General features: G+C 39.7%; 1 protein-coding gene across 4 annotated transcripts in view; it reads right to left on the bottom strand.

Moving 5' to 3' along the window:
- The window catches only part of RTTN (rotatin), a 159,165-nt gene that overhangs the window by 105,993 nt on the left and 36,524 nt on the right, over positions 1 to 16,648 (bottom strand). For all 4 annotated transcript variants that reach the window (XR_006821086.1, XM_046025692.1, XM_046025691.1 and 1 more), the window contains exons 14-21: positions 15,833 to 15,959; positions 11,791 to 11,916; positions 11,259 to 11,375; positions 10,109 to 10,248; positions 6,761 to 6,932; positions 5,100 to 5,199; positions 2,427 to 2,515; positions 1,932 to 2,049 (exon numbers count right to left, since the gene is read on the bottom strand). Coding sequence is in view for 3 of the 4 variants with exons in the window: in XM_046025692.1 (XP_045881648.1) it covers positions 1,932 to 2,049; positions 2,427 to 2,515; positions 5,100 to 5,199; positions 6,761 to 6,932; positions 10,109 to 10,248; positions 11,259 to 11,375; positions 11,791 to 11,916; positions 15,833 to 15,959 (989 nt within the window). In the remaining variant the exon portion in view is untranslated. The remainder of the gene's footprint in view (positions 1 to 1,931; positions 2,050 to 2,426; positions 2,516 to 5,099; positions 5,200 to 6,760; positions 6,933 to 10,108; positions 10,249 to 11,258; positions 11,376 to 11,790; positions 11,917 to 15,832; positions 15,960 to 16,648) is intronic.

The raw sequence follows: 16,648 nt of genomic DNA on the forward strand, positions 1-16,648 counted from the left end.
GAAGGAATGTATTGCATGGAGCACTGGGTGTTACATGCAAACAATGAATCTTGGAACACTACATCAAAAACTAATGATGTCCTGTATGGTGACTAACATAACATTAAAAAAAAAAAAAGAAATGCTCTCTCTCTCCCTCTTCCTCTGCCCCTCCCCAACCCTGCTCACACACGTGTGCTCTCTCTCTAAAATAAATAAACAAATCTTTAAAAAAAACTTTGTCCTGAAACTAAATCCATAATAAGAGGTGCTGTAATTCATTTTCAGATTCACTGAAATAGTTCTTACAAACATCAATGAAATAGAAAAATTGTTAATACTAAAAGGGTACAGACGAGGCTGACTTAGAAAGTGCCTTTGAATCTCCTAAGTGCTCATGAATGCTTGAATAATCTGAATCAAAATTATAAATAATTTAAATCATAATTATAAAAATAAGAATTGTAAAAATTTAAAAAGAAAAAGAAAAGGTAAACTAGGGATGAAATTCTACTGAGTGAAGTTATCAGCAAGATAATTAATAGGATTAAAGAAAACTCAAGATCTACAACCACTACTCTTCCAGATCTGTTAAAAATTGTAAAATTTGGGGCGCCTGAGTGGCTCACTGTATCAAGCCTCTGCCTTCGGCTCAGGTCATGATCTCAGAGTCCTGGGATCGAGCCCCGCATCGGGCTCTCTGCTCGGCCGGGAGCCTGCTTCCTCCTCTCTCTCTGTCTGCCTTTCTGCCTACTTGTGATCTCTGTCTGTCAAATAAGTAAAATCTTTAAAAAAAAAAATTGTAAAATTTCATGCACTACTCAAAGCAGGAGCCTGGACACAGAGTCTGTTTAGAACTTCACCTGGTTTGGACCTTTACCAATGCTTATATTCGATGCTTATATTAAATAAACTGTGTCCTCTTCACTTGGCAAGCAGATGGCATTAGAAGAAACAAAAATGCTAAAATGACTATATTCTAATGTATATCCTAATAATATTTGGAACATAGATCTCACTTATAATAATTAACAAGGTTAAGCATATTGAGACATTTGATCGAGATGCGTCTTGCAGAATTATTTAACAGCAATGGCCTAAACTTCTAAGAAAAAAATAGCACAAAATGTTACCAAGCTTTCTACCGAGAACAGTCAGAAGGAAGGAAAAGAGAACAAACTACATGGAATTTTTCTACCTAAATACAACCAAACTGAAATGGGTTAAGAAAAAAAGAATCACTCTTTTTTTTTTTTTTTTTTAAAGATTTTATTTATTTGGCAGAGAGAGATCACAAGTTGGTAGAGAGGCAGGCAGAGAGAGAGAGAGAGAGAGAGAGGGAAGCAGGCTCCCTGCTGAGCAGAGAGCCGGATGCGGGACTCGATCCCAGGACCCTGAGATCATGACCTGAGCCGAAGGCAGCGGCTTAACCCACTGAGCCACCCAGGCGCCCAAGAATCACTCTTTGAGATAAACTAGCACTCAGAGTCCTTCAGGATGACCTAGCTCCCCGCCCACGCACACTGGGTGTACACTCCCACTGTCGGTTTAATAACACAACCAGATACCACGCCGCAGGTCAGGATGTAAAGGCACAAGGAGACTAAGACTGTGGCCATGGATAAGGGACAGAGGCAGTAATGACAGCAGCGGCAGCCTGCATTCTTTATAGATAACAGGTAATTGAGCACCAAATGAAAGCCACCTCAACGTGCAAAGAACAACCGGGGGCTTCCGCCTTTCTCAGCTCTGAGGCCTCCTCAGTAATGGGATTACAAGGAAATCTCCACAAAAGAAGCATTTTCCATTGCAACGGATATTCTTAGCAGCAAATCCACTAAAAAACTTTGTTATTCTATTAGTAAAACAGAAAGTAAATGTGACCTACAGTTAAAGCATAACACTTAAAGCTTAAGACTGATCTCATTATTAGCAGAATTTATTTTATTCACCTCTGAATAACAGGGTCAAAAGAGAAGACTGCTGGGAGAGGGCCATGCGCATGCCTGGGTCAGCACAAAGAACTTTCCTCAAGAGCTTGAGGCACGGCTGAATTAAACACTCTATGACCTGGCCAGGAGGGAAAACACAGTTATGCTACTATCACCAATTCTAAGGCGAGATAAAATATACTATAATATTAACTTATTCTAAATTTTATGCTTTTTCATCAATACTGTATAAAACAAAATGCAAATAAATATTAAGAATCATTCTTCACTGAAATAAGCTTTGTTTATACTTCCGTTACACATCTGAAAAATTTAACATTAGTTTTCCTTTAGAGAGACCTCACTCTTAGAAATAAAAAAATAAACAAGGTACTTAGTGTTAATCGGGACTTAATCTCCAAGTACTTACCCAAATTCAGCTGAATTTAATTTCAGATCTGATTAATAAAAATACCAACCCGTAAAAATAATGTCTAGATACACTGTTAGTCTTACCTCACCATCCTGACCTACACATTCATTTAAATACTCAATTATCTTGTCAACTAAGTGTAACTTTTTCACCACAGCATGCATTTTAATATCTGTAGACAAAAAAAAAAAAAGAAGTCACTAAGAATTAAAGAATATTTTTTGTAGTTTTAAAATACAGAGCAGGTATCCACAACTCAACCTGTTAAAAACAGTTACACTTCATGTTGAAATTAGAGGAGGAAACTTGGAAACTTTAAATTTTTACTTTATACACGACTGAACTATTTGAAAACTTTTAAGTAACAAGCACATCTTACTCATTTCTACAATGTAAAATTCAAAAGCTATTAAAAAAGAACAGTTAAATCCAATAGTTCAGACCCTGAAAACTACTAGAACTTTAAGTATACAAATGAATTCTTTTATTGGTACATGACAAGTTAATTTCTTTATATTGTTTCATTGACAATTCTTCTCTTTTCTAAATCTATCACTTCAAGATGTTTAGAATTATATAAAAGCAATGTTAATAACTTGCAACATGGTCATTTTTCTATTAATAAAAACTCAGATTTCAGGGTTGTCTGGCTGGTTCAGCCAGTAGAGCATGTGACTCCTGATCTCAGGGTCATGAGTTTGAGCCCCACACTGGGCACTGAGCTTACTAAATAAGTAAATAAAATAAATAAAATTTAGATTTCTAACCTCAAAACTCTCAATGGCAAATATAAAGGGTAAGGAACTATAACATACTCCATATATTTCTGAAAAATATGACCTTTTTAAGTAAGCATATATACATGACTGTGCGTTTATGTGTATGCGCGTGAGAGAGAGAGAGAGTGTGTGTGCGCGCGCATGTGTGTGTGTATTCACTGCTATGGACTGTTTATGTTCCCCCAAAATTCATTTGCTGAAACCTAATCTCCAGTGAGATGATATGAGGAGGTGGGGCCTTTTGAGGACGATTAGGTCAGGACAGTGGAGCTCTGAAGCATGGGATTACTGTCCGTGTAAAAGAAGCCTCTTCTCCCTATGAGGACACCGGGAAAAGTGGCTGTCTATTAACCAAGCAGCTGGCTCTCCCCAGACACTGAATCTGCGGGCACCTTGATCTTGGACTCCCAAGCCCCAGAACTGTGAGACATAAATTTCCATTTTTCAAAAGGTACCCAGTCTGTGGTATTCTATTAGTGCAGCCCGAATATAGTAAGACATACGTGTGCGCGCACACACACACACACATATACATGTGCGCACGCACACACTGGAGATATTACTAGCAACCAACATGTCTAGTTGTTTATAAATTAGCTGTAAGTATTCAAATTCTCTCAGACAAATTTTCTTAATTTATTCTCCTATAACTGTCACTGAGAATATACATATATACAATGAGAATTGTGTAAGACTGATAATTCATGGACCTGTACCTCTGAGACAAATAATACATTATATGTTAATTAAAAAATACACATACTGATATTGAAGTTGTAGCTATGACTAGAAATACCTTTGGCTGCCACTTAAAAAAAAAAAAGTTTCCACTACCTGCCAATACAGTGTACACCAAAATTATAAGCTTTATTTTTGTAATTAGCAATACTGGAAGAATCCTCTCTACAAGAGTTTTAGGATTTCCTTAGCCAAGACTGTCTACATTTTCTAGAGCCTTATTTTCTACAGTCTGTACCATTATTAAAGCCACAAATATGTTAGATATGCTTTTTCAAATCACTCTTCTCATCCCAGTTTCCATTAATGTCAGGGCAGGAACATTAAGTACATCCCATGTTCCAGGTTAGAATCTTTTTATGTAAGTGCAAAATTATCATTTCTCTCAAATATTAAAAATAAATTACATACATCACATATACAGAAAAAGAGAAAACCCAAAGAATGGAAGCCTGTAGAATAACAACACTGCAAATAAAGTTACCAATATGTTTTACTGGTTGTTTTTTTAAAATAAACCTTTAAAGAAAATACAGTTACAGTGCACAGTTTTTATTTTATCTACCCACAAAGTACTGTCTGATTGCTTTCTTTATCCAAGCTGGAATGGACTTAAAATACTGTGTACTACGTAAATTGAGAAGGGAACACCCAATTCACTATTAGAATTATATCACTACTTTAGAAGGAAGATAATTCTATCAAATGACATTCTACAGGTTAAATTATGGTAATCTCAACTGGGGTCAGCATACCTTTTCTGAAAAGAACTAGACAGAAAATATGGTAGATTTTGCTGGTCACAAATCATCTTTGCTACATATTCTCTATGTTTCTTTTTTTTTAATAACTCTTTAAAAGTGTTAAAACCAGGGCACCTGGGTGGCTCAGTCAGTTAAGTGTCTGCCTTTGGCTCGGGTCATGATCCAGGAGTCCTGGGATCCAGCCCACGTCAGGATCCCTGCTCAGCAGGGAGCCTGCTCCTCCCTCTCCCTCTGTCCCTCCCCCTGCTTGTGCTCTCTCTGTCTCTCAAATAAATAAAATCTTTTTAAAAAATTTAAATAAATAAAAATGTTAAAAAACATTCTTAAGGACTATTAAAAAAAAAAAAAAAAAAAAAGACTGTAGCCTGTATCTGGCCCCCAAAACTGCAGTTTGCAACTCCTGATACCACTGAACACAGCTATCTAAAATCCAATTACCAGCAGTACAGCAATCATTTTCCTTAAAAGACATTACCTTGCATAATCACAGCTAACTGTTCTGCGGCTGACTTTCTCAAAACAAGATCGATATCATCTGAGGTAAAGATTTCATATACCTTTTCAACAGTCTCCAACTGAAAACCAGAAAGAAAAAAGAAAAAGAAATTGCTTTCATCTACTTCCAATTGTTCAATAAAATTTTATAATTCATACCATAAGAACAAAAGCTCCAAAGCCCACTTACTTACATATATTTACATATAAATTTGCAGCAATGATGTGCTAGGTCAGGGAAAACATAGGATCTAAAACAAAGAGCCATCATGTCAAATATGCCTTTCTTTTTAAGGTGTATTTTTGCCAGGAAGTCATTCATAACTCATCAGCACCTTAAGAACGTCACAGAAAACATCCAGGCTATATAACATCTCTACAGGTAGTTACCTGAGAACAGCAACCCCAGACACGTGACCAGATTTCTCCCCGGCTCCCAGAAGCCACCAGCTAGAATCCCCTGGCCCTCTGCCGTGCTTCCCTCTTCAGAGGCCAGGCAGCACATGCTAGGACTTGCTGCCCGGCACTCCAGCAGAGCCATTCCCAATACCAGTCCCTGTCACTTCATACCAGGACAGGTCTGAGGTGGCAAACCCAACAGTGAAGGGGAACAGGAAAAAGACAAAGACAACACTCCATTCCCCCACCTATTTCTGGCTCTAACATGGACTCACAAAAACAGTGCTGGAACCCCTGCTCCCCCATCTTCCTCCACATCACACCCAAGCCACGGGAGCAACTACCAGCGGGCAGTACTCAGGAAGTCCCCAGCAGGACCCGACATATAGTCAGGGGAAGGTTCTCCGAGCCTCCTGCTGGGGCTGTCACGTGGCCCTGAACGCTTAAGTTAGAAGAACACTTAGAAAATTCACTGTATTATCCGGGGCTATACAGTACCACCGCAGGCTTTGGGGGTTGGTCTAAACTTCAATTAAAACTGATAGACTATACCCTGGAAGTCACGAGAGAAGCTATAAAGCGTAGAAATGAATCAATGAAGATAACGAATAGATTTATCGGATCCTCCGTTGGCCCAGGATGATTTGGGTACAGTCCTGGCTAAAGATAGGGAAATAGATGATATGCCTCGGGAGGTATATAAGGAGCCAAAGATTTAGAAAAGAGATTACTGACAAAATCCCAGAACCACTGTAACATTTAAGAGAAACCGCCTTTCCACCTATATTATTTGTTGCCTCTCATAATGAAGAAGCTGATAACTTTTGTCATAGGAACTTTCTCCTTCTTCCTCATAGGCTATCCAACATAAGAACAAGAAGAATTTCCAAGAGTTTTTATGTCAGTAATATTTGTTTTTAAGAGTCACCACAGAATTTCTTTCCACTACATTAACCTTATCTTGTATTTAAGATGCTATTCAAATTAATCTGCATTTCCAGTGTATATATTAAATGAAATGGACATAATGCCTGGCATGCAGTAGGTACCCAAGAAATATTTATTCAATAAATAAATGTATCCAGAAGCCAGACAAAGCCAGAACACCATTTCAAACGAGCCATGAATAACCACTTCTCTTCCTCTCAGATGCGTACACAAACTGAAGAATGTAACGTAAAACATGTGATACACAAATGCATCAAGTAACCAGGAAATAATAAACCTGACAGTTATAGTCACCTTAATAACCAGTTCTCTTCTGTCATCCAGTTTGAGTTCAATAGGCTTTTTCACGATAAATAAATTAATCACTCTGGAGAGAACTCTGGCATCTATTGAAGGCCGCTTTGTGTCAGCCCCTTCTTCCCTTGCAAGATGACACGCTAAAAGCTTTAATGCTAGTGAGCGGACCCTAAAGAAACAAAATGTTTCAGTCAACATTTTTTGTAATACACAATGCCTATATTTTAAAGTCTATAATCACAAAGCATTATTGTATATCAACACGATAATTTACCATGTTTATACTGACATTACCAACAAAGGTACTTTGTTTTTCTACTAAAATAGTGTATAACTACAATTATTCTTCAGAAATAAAGAATAATCAAGTTATACATGAAGAGACAGACTCACTGAGACAATCAACTTCAGAGTCCATGGTCAATATCACAGTCAACGGCAATAAATTAATAAAACCTGCAAATTACATCTGTAATTCCTGACTTGAAGCCTAGCGATGTAGCTAATAATCAAAAATTACCAGACTCATGAACAGAGTACAAACATGAGGTCAAACCTGCAGGAGAATAATCACATTAATAACTAAAATGTAAAGTCGCAACAATGTGTGAAAATGTTCTTGTATTAGGGGTCAAACAGATTCTTCTCAAATAAAAAAATGCAAATTCTTGTGACTCTCATCAAAATCCCATTTTATCTGGAATGGATTAGGATTAAAGTCAGTTGAGTAGGAGGTAAGAAATTTCAAGAAAAGGGGTGCCTGGGTGGCTCAGTGGGTTAAGCCTCTGCCTTCAGCTCAGGTCATGATCTCAGGGTCCTGGGATCAAGCCCCACATTGGCCCCTCTGCTCAGCAGGGAGCCTGCTTCCCCCCTCTCTCTGCCTGCTGCTCTTCCTACTTGTGATCTCTCTCTCTCTCTCTGTCAAATAAATAAATAAAATCTTTGGAAAAAAAAAAAAGAAATTTCAAGAAAAGATTAAATGTTGGGGCTCCTGGGTGCCTCTGCCTTCAGCTCAGGTCATGATCCCAGGTTCCTGGAATCGAGCACCACATCAGGCTCCCTGCTCCACGGGAAGCCTGCTTCTCCCTCTCCCACTCCCCCTTCTTGTGTTCCCTCTCTCACCGTGTCTCTCTCTGTCAAAAAAATAAATGAAACCTTAAAAAAACAAAAAGGTTAAATGTTGCATGCCATTAGACAATGAAATGGAAAAATGAAAACCATTAAGTGGACAAAGGGCATGGAGTTGGGAGACGGTGAGACAACCAGATATCTACTGTTACTCTGACAGGTTCTTGAATGACATAAAAACTGGGAAAATTCTAAGTGATAACCCAAGTTCCAGGTTTTAAGTATCATTTATAAGACGACAGTCAAAACCTGCTATCTCCCACCTCCTACTCAACTCTCTAGGAAACTTCACTCTCTAGAGTCCTCCCTACCGCAGCCAAGGCTGGGTCACCTTGCTGTGTGTGGTCCTGTCACCCTGAAGTCCGTGTGGCATAATGCCAACCTTGCTTTATTACGATCAATAATAAAGTATAACCGGTAACATTTCTCCTCCCAATTACAAGCCCAATTCCATACAGCCGGTGCTGTGTCCACACCAAGTGCTGTTAATTTCCCACAGCCTCCCATGGCTCGTAGGCACACAGCTGACATCCAATAAGTACTGCCCAAATCTAAGAGAAATTTACAGTGATTTTATTAACAGATGTCCTCTTCTGAGTACTGATATTTACTCCAAGATGGTGTGAAAAGTCAGATGAACGTTCTCCCCCTACCATTTGCTGTGAGAATAGCTAGACACCTACAGAAAGCTTTACTTTGCTCCTTTCATTTCAAGCCAGGGCCGTCTATATTCAACGCTGGGGCTGTGAGCCCCCAGCAAAAAGGCCAGAGTGGAGTATGTAAAGCGTGTACTCATGCGTCTCATCTAGGAGAGAAATTCAGCACGTTTTAGGTTTAGTGTAGGGCAACAGAGTCCAGTCATTCTCACCGCTTATTTCCTTCAACATGTTATGCTTTGAGCACATTTACGTCCAAGGTACCCTACGAAGTTCTAATGACAGAAAAGATTGGCAATGGACAGGGTTCTTGCCTACACAGAGTTTACAGTCTGGTGGGATAGGGCAGAATGACTTAGACGAAAACAAGTATGTGATTCAAACTGTTCCGAGTTCGTTGTGAGAAAATGACCCTCCTGGAAGGGTGCTCTGGCCTCGCCCTGGGCTCCTGGGAGGGGATCTCTAAGTCTTGAAAGGGCCTATCTAATGAGTATGTCTTTGTTCACCTGGAGACTGTGGTCCCCCAAAGGTGAACAGAAAATAAGCTTCTATTATGTTACATCACCAAATCTGGGGGTGAAGAATACTAGCCTGGCTCGTTAGTACAGACACTGCCCTGTCGTGTGGAGGCCACTCCTGAGCGGCAGACACTGTAACTCCACCTGCCCCTGCGTCCTGCATGGTTGCGCCCACTGGGAAACCTCACTCTCCGTGCTGCTATTGTAGTCTCTTCTCTTCACCTTCCTCCCTCCATTCGCTCAGTGTTTTAGATTATTTCCACCTACATCCTTATTGTTCAGCCTGATCATGTGTTTATACATAAGCCGCTCTATTATTAAATACAGGTTTGGTTTGATTAAAGCAAAGTTATCCACCGTCGAAAGGATGCCTGCTCCTCCTAGCCTCTGCAACCGCCTCTTGGCCGTCATCACCGCTTACCCATCACGACTAAGCTTGCTCTCTTCTCGGTGAGGGAAAAAATGACCACTGTTCCCTAAGAGAAGATCCACGTTGCCCTGACAGAGAGGGAGAGAGGCAATACATTTTTCTTCTTTTCTTTTAGTTTAAATGACACTTACACTGATGGTGGAGGAAAGAACACTTTTCCAGTTTCCCAAGTAGGAGGACAAACTAAGCAAGATGAAAATGCCTGCTCATTCTGGTATATGGTCAACTGGGCCATTACAGTTTTATGAACACTTATCAACTTTCAGAACAAATGTTCAGAAGAGGAGGCCACCGATTTCTAAAGAGAGAAGACACGATCTACTCATCCCCCACTCCCGCAGCGCCAGCGAGCAGCACTCTGAGCGCCAGTGCCAGGAGAAGGCACGCTGATCTGGCCCTGGGATGGCCACCAAGGAAGGTGTCAGGAAAGCACCCAAGAGTCCATCCCCATGTCTGTTCAGTTTCACACACGGGTTTCCTCTCTCTGCCTTACGATGGAGAGTCACTTTCCTTTACCTTCTCTGGTTGTACTGTACTTGGGGATGACGGAGTTACTCCGCTTTCTGAGAATGCTCCCATGAATCCTGAACACAGCAGACCCCGCTCTACTTACGACGGCTTTCTGACGAGCAGGAGCCGCAGCAGGGACTTCAGTCGGGTGGTACAGGGGAGAGCCCCTTCGCCCGCCTCAGGACTCCCTTTGCTCAGGAGGAGAATGGAGTTACCCAAAGGATCTTCTGTGTCAGCATAGCCCTAACAGATTCCAGAAAAAGAGAAATTACTCTTTGTTTTATACATATTGCTGAACTTTTTAACTTGAAAGTAAGAATTGTTTTAGCCTGTCGAGCAACTCCTAAATTTCTTTTAATTCGGGTGAATAGTCACTTGTCAAAATAACCTATGTCAGGTAAGAAGCCTATATAAAGTTTTATTTAAAAAATAACATTGGGGGGCGCCTGGGTAGCTCAGTCCCTAAGCGGCTGCCTTCGGCTCAGGTCATGATCCCAGGTTCCTAGGATCGAGCCCCGAGTCAGGCTCCCTGCTCTGCAAAAAGCCTGCATCTCCCTCTCCCACTCCCCCTGCTTGTGTTCCCTCTCTCGCTGTCTCTCTGTCAAATAAATAAAATCTTTAACAAATAATAATAATAATAATAATGTTGAACAACTTCAGGAAAATATGCCAACTCTCTTGACGCTTGCTGATTTTTCTATTTTCCGAGATTCTGGTCGTGGCTCCTCCCCTAGATGAGGTGCTTCCCAGATCTTCAGACCTGTGCCCACAGGACAGAGGTGGAGGCAGGGGACTGGCCTGAACGCCCCTCACTCCTCCCCAGCGCCCAGAATCACTGCTGGGGAAGCTTGCTTCCCAGAACCTGTGAATCAAAGTAGCACTCCGATCGCCTACATACATGGATGCAATTCACAGGCAAGTTTAGTTACGTAACATCTGCTTTAAAAGCACCGTTAGCTTTGCCTAAAAGCCTTTACAGAAGGCTGAGTTTATTTTTCACAGTCAGTGCCAAATCCCTGCACCCCACTCCTTAACCTCCCACCCAGATCCATAAAGTGCACACAGACAAATTAGCTCTTCCGATTGAACCTTCTGCCGGCAGCAAGACAGCCACCCACTCCCCGCCCCTGCTCCACAGAGCCTGCACGGCGTCTCATTTCTCTCGCATGACAGCTCTGCCATCTGCACGTGTTTCAATCCGTCACACTCACCCAAGATAAAAGGGATGGGAAACGGGGCCTCGCCCAGAGTACCTGCAGCACTGGAATGACAGGACAGAGAGACTCAATAAACTTGTTCCAGGTCACCGCTGTCATCATCAGTCGTCCCTGCAGCAGATACAGTAGGATGGCCTTGGCGGCAGCGTTCACCTACAACACAGATCGCGGAATTCGACAGTGAGGCCCTGCTCAAGCCCCCTGCGTGCCTGTAACACTGCGTCAGCGTGGGAGTGGCGCTGGACCAACGTCTCTTCCCTCAAGGGCTCGTGTTCTGTAGCTTCGTCTCACCTTCTCGTCTCAGCTGGTCTCCCTCCCTAAACATTTCCTTTTTCTTTTTAACCTTAAAGGCATATTTTTGCATTAAATAAAAATTCCCCTGAAATAACCTGCTGGCTATAATACTGTATAGCTCGTATCTCACATGGAAAACATAGAGCACCATCCAAATTCTTTAAGAACAAGTACGTGCTCGTATCTTGACTCTCGCATTTTCCTTCACATTTCTCCTTGTGTAAATAAAATCTCAACCAAACCCATACCAAACCCATACAAAAATGAGCCATACCTCATTTTTGGGCTCTTGAATGCCAAATGCAGAGATTTCATACAAAACTTTCGGGTGAAGTAGAAAATGAATTCCATTACAAAGTGAAGACACAGGTTTAGTGACATTATGGACACCTAAACATTCCTGTAAAGTAGTTTTTCAAAATTAGTGACGCTAATTGTTCCAAAGAATTCCTCTTTCTTCTGTTTATAATTTAATTCTAATTTAACTTTTCACTTCACTGAAACTTTTAACTGATAGAGGATGAAAAAAATTTCACTTGCCTTTTGAGTCTACATGAGATATGTGTTATGTTACTTTGTAACATAACATAACATAATATAACATACTTGTAACTTATGTTACAACAAGCAGAGTTTTGATAAATTATATAACCAAACTTCTGAGACAATCATAATCTCTTGAGGTTGTTCATAATGACAAACATTTAAAAAAACACACACAATAAACTTATCTTAGGGTGTTAGCATTTTGCTTACTGAAGTTTGAGAAAGAAAAACAAAATTCAAATAAAAATAGACCTGAAGTTTTGCAGGAAGGGAAAGACAACATATCTGTAGGATACTGATCATCAATACAGCTACGCACCGGAATACAAGTACTACCTCCGTGCCATCTCTCCAACTCATCACAAATTCTTTTCTCAATTTGAGCTAGAGGACAGTATTCTCTTAGACACTGCTTAAGAAGGGGATAAAAGCTACCTAAAATATTAACAGAACTTAAACGCAATACAAAATCAACAATGACTCTCAGAAATGGATTTTTTTCACTCTGCAAAATACTACTTCCTAACCACAAACAGTAAATCAGAGGTCAAAAAGTTACACACACACATACACGTAACTACATATTTTTTCTCTTTAGATTTTAATCATGCTAGACAATAAGTGTATCTTCTAACCTTTTGAAAGAGCATAGCCTTGGCCTATGGTTTAATAAGAGCTCTGGCACTTGGGGCACCTGGGTGGTGTAGTCGGCTGAGCACCTGTCCACACCTCACTTCCGCTCAGGTCATGACCTTGGGGTCATGAGACTGAGGCCAGCGTCAGGCTCCCCACTCAGTGGAGAGTCTGCTTGGGATTCCCTCTCCTTTCCCTCTGCCTCTCCCCTCACTTGGGCACAGGCTCTCTCCCTTTCCCTCCCTCTCTCAAATACATAAATAAATAAATAATATCTTTTTTAAAAAATTGCTTCCTCAAAATCCTTAAACTCAGGGCACTTGGGTGGCTCAGTCAGTTAAGCGACCAATTCTTAATTTCGGCAGAGGTCATGCTCTCAGGGTCATGAGACTGAGCCCTGCAGTGGACTCTGTGCTCACTGTGGAGTCTGCTTGAGATTCTCCCTCTCTCCCGTGTGCCCCTCCCATGGCTTGTGTGCACTTTCTCTCTCTCTCAAACAGATAAATAAAATCTTAAAAAAAAAAAACTTGAACTCTCTGACCTTCAGTTTACTAATCCATATAATGGGAATAATACCTAACCCTTAATGAAACACCTTTCTTTTCTCATCACTAAATATATCAGCTTACCTACATTGGTCTTTTCGTCTAATGATGATTAGATGACTTAACATATTTAGAAAAGTACTTGGTGCATAGAATAAATATTAGTTGTTATCACTATTATTACCACCATCATCACCATCATTGTAACTGGCATTATTGTTGTTGTTACTATTATTATATTCCACCATCCACTTAGACTCTCCACTTAGATGTAAAAAGGCATCTCAAACTTAATAGGTTCAAGAGTTCTATCCAATCCACAATCTGATACTTAGGACACCACCATCAATCCAACTGCTAAATCCCAAACCCCAGAACTCTTCGACCGTTTTCTATATCTTACTCCCGTTATCAGCAGACCAACCAGCTCTATGTCCATAATACATCCCGAATTCCCTTTTTCCCTTCATCTCCACCACATGATCCCATGTCAGTGGGGCTACTGCAGGGGAACTGGTCCTTTGGCTTCCACTCTTGACCCCTGGCAACTGATTCCTCACACAGTAGGAAGAATGATCTTTTTAAAAAGGTAAATAGATCAAATCATTTCCCTGCCTAAATCATTCATAGCTTCTCACTGTACTTAGAATAAAATCCAAAGCTTCATAATGGTTAGCAAGGCATTCCAAGGAATTCTTTAAAGTCCACTTCAAAGATCTGAACATCAAAACCAATTCCACTATTCTAAATTTCTGAGGGCAAGGACTATCCCACACATACAGATCTCGGCTTCTTGACCTCCTCATCTCAATAACCATTATCTGCCCTGTAACTCAGGAACACTTCAACTTACCTTCCACTTATATCCCCTCTAAAATCATAAATACAGGTTTCTACCTGCTTAACACCTCACAATATACTTCTCTGACCTCCAGTCGCCAAATCCAAACTACTTCCTCCCCTCTAGCTTTTACCTCCTTTGATTCTACGGGCTCTCACTTCAACCACTCAGCTCACTTTCACCAAAGGCCTTCCCTCCCATCATTAGGGCACAACCACAACCCTTGATGGCTCCAAATGCTCACATTCTCCAAAACCACAAATAGCTAGCCAATCATGCAAAGTAGATTAGTTTCACTATTAAGATTATAAAAACAATCAATGGAGCCCTCAATACGACCCCCAAATCCTGCTACTTGATCTTATCAAACTTCAACTCACACTAGTTATTTCAAACACACTGAACATGTCACTTACTTTCAATCTCTAAGAAAATTAAGAATCAATAGAAGGAAGTACCTTCCACTTGCTGCTATACCTAAGCCCACTTATGCTCAATCAGCCATCAATATTCTAGATCCCAATGCCTTCAACTTTCAAAGGCAGTAGCTTCTCTTAATTAGGCACTTGTCATCCTCTTTCCTCTCTCAGCTGGTTCTTTTGATGAGCATTTAGACATATTTAAATGAAAATACATCTCCCTAATAAGCTCCTCCCAGCCTACAGCACCTATCAATTCTGTCAAATCCCTGTAAACAAGCCAGAAGTAGATATAAAACCACTGTCTACAGAATGAGATTCCCAAAGTACAAACCACCTGCCAAAGAAAACCTTACAATTAAAAATCACATCACCTGCTGAAATGAACAACATATGAGATTCAATAGCCATAATAAATTAAAGCATTCTATATAATAGAATAATCTATATCAATTATAAAATCAGTACGTTCACAATTTCCAAAGAAGCAAAAGAAGAAAATGAAAGATTATTATAGAAAAACAGAAGTTAAAAAAGAAGCAAAGAAAATGCATAGTAATAAATATAGAATAAGTGAAATTTAAACTTAATGAGTAAATTAAAAGCAAACATGATGAGACTGGGATGGCTGTTATTAAAAGAAAGAAAAACAGAAAATAACAACTGTTGGGAAGCATGTAGAGAAACTGGAACCCTCATGTACTACCGGTGGGGACATGAAATGATGCAGCCACTATGGAAAACAGCATGGCAGTTCCTCAAAACATTAATAATAGAACTACCACGTGATCCAGTAATCCTACTTCTGGATATATATACCCAAAATAAATAAAAGCAGCGATTCAGATGGTATTTTTATGCCCATGCTTAACCAACTGAGCCACGAAGGCACCCAGAAATGACTTCTGAATACATGGTAAAAATCAAGATTTTCTTACAATGCTTCCATCATTAAATAACAAAACACAAATGTAATTATTGACAAATTTTCTAATAAAGCACTTCAGTTGCTAGACTTGGTTATATAGAGAATTAATAGCAAAACTGTCTTAAAGTTGACTAATAACTGTCATTTATTTTTATGGTAATAATTCTTGTATCTCACACAAAATGTCAATTAATTTTAGAGTTTGAATAAGAGAATCCAGAGGCATTGGCTGGCTCAGTTGGTAGAGCATGCAACTCTTGATCTCAGGGTCATGAGTTCAAGCCCTATGCTAGGTATGGAGCCTATTTAAAAAATAAAGTAAAATACTATATAAAAAATAAATACATAAAATAAAATAAGAGAATCTATTAGCTCTCCCTAACAACAAAAAACAAAAAACCCACCTTAATAATTTCCAGACAGCAATTATAAGTTTCCACTTTCACTTGCAGTAATGGGTGAGATAACATGCGTAGAAATACCTTCTGACTTTCTCCTTGAAGTAATGGACTGGCCTGTGCAGATTTCCAACTGGTAAAAAGGTAAAACATCCAAGATATCTAAGGTAAGTGAGTTACTCAAGAGATTGAAAAGCACAGTGGAAGGGTTTTCTTCCCACTCCAATTTCTCCAACTGGAATCTATTTAACTAAACCAGTATTAATATTTACCCAAGACCTTACCTGTCTCAATGGAAAAAATATTCTCTTGAAAAAGTACAAAAAAAGTCTTTAAAAACCCACATTTGGGATGTTAACTGATATACAGCCATTATGGAAAACAGTATGGCGTTTCCTCAAAATTAAAAATAGAACTACCAAATGATCCAGCAATCCCACTTCTGGTTATAAATCCAAAGGAAATGAAATCAGTAACTCAAAGAAAATATCTGTACTCCCATGTACATCCCAGTATTATTCACACTAGTCAATACAGCTGACCTTTGAATAACACAGGGGTTAGGGGCACTGACCTCCCTGCAGTTAAAAATCCTTGTATAACTTTTGACTCCCCAAACACTTAACTAGTAATAGCCTACTGTTGACCAGAAGCCCTCTCAGTAACATAAACAGATGATTAACAGATATTTTGTATGTTATATGTGTTACATATACACTGTATTCTTACAATAGAGCTAGAGAAAAAGAAGTCTAAAGAATGGTAAGAGAAATACATCACAGCACTGTACATATATTTATTGAAATAAACCCTCACATAAGT

This window comes from Meles meles, chromosome 12 (genome assembly GCF_922984935.1).
Source record: "Meles meles chromosome 12, mMelMel3.1 paternal haplotype, whole genome shotgun sequence".
Lineage (NCBI taxonomy): Eukaryota > Metazoa > Chordata > Mammalia > Carnivora > Mustelidae > Meles > Meles meles.